The following is a 3,623-nucleotide window of genomic DNA, read 5'->3' on the forward strand; positions in this document are numbered from 1 at the left end:
GGGGGGCAGTGGGGGGGTAATGGGGGGGCAATGGGAACAATGGGGGCAATGGGGGGCAATGGGGGCAATAGTGGACGATCAGGGCAATGGGGGGCAATGGGGTCAATTGGGGGCAATAGTGGGCGATCAGGACAATGGGGGCAATGGGGGGCAATGGGGCAATAGGGGGGCAATGAGGAGCAATGGGGGCAATGGGGGAAATGGCAATAGTGGGCAATGGGGGGGCAATGGGGGACAATTGGGTCAATAGGGTCAATTGCGGGCAAGAGTGGGCAATCGGGACAATGGGGGCAATGGGGTCAATTGGGGGCAATAGTGGGCAATTGGGACAATGGGGGCAATGGAGGGCAATGGGGTCAATTGGGGGCAATAGTGGGCGATCGGGACAATGGGGGCAATGGGCAATTGGGGGCAATGGGGGACAATGGGGGTCAATGGGGGCAATAAGGGGCAATGTGGGTCAATAGGGGGTGATGGGGGCAATAGGAGGCAATTGGAACAATGGGGAGCAGTGGGGGTAATGGGGGGCAATAGGGGCCATGGGCGCAATTGGGGTAATTGGGGGCAATGAGAGCAGTGGGGGGCAATGGGGGGTAATTGGTGGCAGTGGGAGCACTGGGGGACAATGGGCACAACGGGATAATGGGGGCAGTGGGGACAATGGGGGCAATGGGGGGCCAATGGGGGCAATAGTGGGCAATTGGGACAAGGGGGGCAATGGGGGGCAATTGGCAGTGGGGACAATGGGGGCAATGGGGGGCCAATGGGGGCAATAGTGGGCGATTGGGACAAGGGGGGCAATGGGGGGCAATTGGCAGTGGGGACAATGGGGGCAATGAGGGTCATTGGGGTCTACTGGGGGACATTGTGAGGCATTGGAGTCCATTGGGGGTATTGGGGAAATTGGGTCCATTCGGGGTCTTTGGAATCCAGTGGGGTCTATTGGAGGGAATTGGGGTCTATGGGGGGCAGTGAAGTCCCCTGGGGGGCACTGGGGTCTATTGGGTTCCATTGGGGGTCTTTGGAGTCCCTTGAGGTCCAATGGAGAGCATTGGGGTCCATTGGGAGGGTCGTGGGGGTGATGGCTCCATTGGAGGGGTCACCGTTGTCTCTGCCCCCCCCCAGGGATCCGCCACCCCGAGGAGCTCTCGCTGCTTCGGCCTCCACAGGAGGAGGAGGAGGAGGGGGGGGGCGGCCCCCTCCCGGCCCCTGACTTTGACCTGACCCACATCTGCCCCCCCTCCAGTGAGTGTGCAAGGGGGGGGGGGGGGCAGTGTGCAATGGGGGGGCCCTGGTGCAAACCCCCCCCCCCATGTAACTGCCCCCCCCCAGGTGAGGAGGGGCCGTGGCAGGAGCCCCCCCCCCACCTGCCCCCCGAGTGCTACCGGATGCTCGTGGCCCCCCGGGGGGGCTTGGCCCCGGTGGCTCCCCCCCGGCCCCCCCGCGGGAACCCCCTGCTGAGGCGAACCCGTCTGCACTCACGGTATGGGGGGGGGGCTGTGGGGCAGCCATGGGGCAGTTGGGGGGCAGCTGTGGGGCAGTCGGGGGGGGGGGAGGGGAGGCAGGGTTGGGGGGCAGCCTTGGGGTGTTTGGGGTCAATTGGGGGGCAGGTTGGGGGTTGGCTATGGGGCAGTTGGGGGTCACTTGGGGGGCAGGCGTGAGTGGTGGTAGAGCGCCCCCTGCAGGTGGCTGGACTCGTCGCGCTCGCTGCTGGAGCAGGACGTGGCCGACGATGAGGAGCTGCTGCTGTGCTTCAAGTACCACTGCTTCATGGAGCTGGAGCCCCGGGTACCCAAATCACCCCGAAACACCCCAAAAACACCCCAAAACACCCCAAAACCACCTCAAAACACCCCAAAACACGCCAAAAACACCTCAAAACACCCCAAAACACCCAAAAAACACGCCAAAACACCCAGGAACACCCCAGAACACCCCAAAACACCCCAAAAACCCCTCAAAACCACCCCGAAACACCCCAAAAACACCTCAAAACACCCTGAAACACCCTAAAAACACCTCAAAACACCCACAAACACCCCAAAAACACCTCAAAACCACCCCAAAACACCCCAAAAACACCTCAAAACCACCCTGAAACGCCCCAAAAACACCTCAAAACAGCCCGAAACATCCCAAAACACCTCAGAACCACCCCGAAGCACCCCAAAAACACCTCAAAACACCCCGAAACACCCCAAAAGACCCCCAAAACACCTCAAAACCACCCCAAAAAAACTCAAAACCACCCAGAAACACCCCAAAAACACCTTTAAAAAACCCAAAAACGCCTCAAAACACCCTGAAACACCCCAAAAACACCTCAACACACCCAAAAACACTCCAAAAACACCCCAAAAACACCTCAACACACCAAAAACACCCTAAAACACCCCAAAAACACCTCAAAACACCCCAAAGCACCTCAAAACCACCTCGAAACACCCCAAAACCACCTCAAAACACCCTGAAACACCTCAAAACACCGCAAAACACCTCAAAACCACCTCGAAACACCCCAAAAACACCTCAAACCCACCCCGAAACACCCCAAAACACCCTGAAACAGCCCCCAAACACCTCAAAACCACCCCGAAACACCCCAAAACCACCTCAAACCACCCCAAAATACCCCCAAAACACACAGAAACACCCACAAAGCACCCCGAAACAACCCAAAATACCCCCAAAAGACTTCAAAACACACTGAAACACCCCAAAACACCCTGAAACGCCCCAAAATACCCCAAAACACCCCGAAACATCCCCAAACCACCCCAAACACACCAGAAACCCCCCAAACCACCCTGAAACCCCCCAGGTCACCCTTCCCACACCGCTTCATGGAGCTGGGCCCCCAGGTACCCCAAAACACCCTGAAATAACCCCAAAACCACCCTGGGACCCCCAAATCCCCCCCCGACCCCCGGCTCTAACTGCCCCGTGTCCTCCCGGCCAGCAGGAGGCGCTGCGCATGGCGCTGCTCTATGAGCAGGCGCGCTGGGCGCTGCTGCACCGAGGAGGAGATGCCCCATTGGGACCCCCAACTCCCCCATTCGGACCCTCAAACCCCCCAGTGGGACCCCCATTGGGACGTCCAACCCCCCCATTGGGACCCTCAAACCCCCCATTGGGACGCTCAACCCCCCCATTGGGACCCCCATTGGGACCCCATTGAGACCCTCAAACCCCCCACTGGGACCCTCAAAACACCCCATTGGGACCCTCAAACCCCCCATTGGAACCCCCATTGGGACCCTCAAACCCCCCCATTGGGACCCCTATTGGGATGCTCAAACCCCCCATTGGGACCCCCATTGAGACCCTCAAACCCCCATTGGGACCCCTATTGGTACGCTCAAACCCCCCATTGGGAACCCCATTGGGACCCTCAAATCCCCCATTGGAACCCCATTGGGACCCTATTGGGACGCTCAAACCCCCCATTGGGACCCCCATTGAGACCCTCAAACCCCCCATTGGGACCCCCAACCCCCCCATTGGGACCCCAATTGGGACCCTCAAACCCCCCCATTGGGACCCCTATTGGGACCCCCATTGAGACCCTCAAACCCCACATTGAGAACCCCATTGGGACCCTCAATCCCCCCCCATTGGGACCC

General features: G+C 59.6%; 1 protein-coding gene across 1 annotated transcript; it reads left to right on the plus strand.

The window, feature by feature from the left end:
• Window positions 1-1,125: 1,125 nt before the first annotated feature.
• LOC130600982 (fermitin family homolog 3-like) lies at window positions 1,126-3,076 on the plus strand (the record flags this gene model as incomplete). The annotated part of the gene is made up of 4 exons (XM_057412709.1): window positions 1,126-1,245; window positions 1,333-1,483; window positions 1,686-1,788; window positions 2,963-3,076. Coding segments are annotated over 4 exons (488 nt in total), but the record flags the coding sequence as incomplete, so codon positions are not given.
• Between the last annotated feature and the right edge of the window lie 547 nt (window positions 3,077-3,623).

Source organism: Pezoporus wallicus, unplaced genomic scaffold (genome assembly GCF_028554395.1).
Source record: "Pezoporus wallicus isolate ANWC-B61680 ecotype Strahan unplaced genomic scaffold, APGP_CSIRO_Pwel_v1 contig_12528, whole genome shotgun sequence".
Classification (NCBI taxonomy): domain Eukaryota; kingdom Metazoa; phylum Chordata; class Aves; order Psittaciformes; family Psittacidae; genus Pezoporus; species Pezoporus wallicus.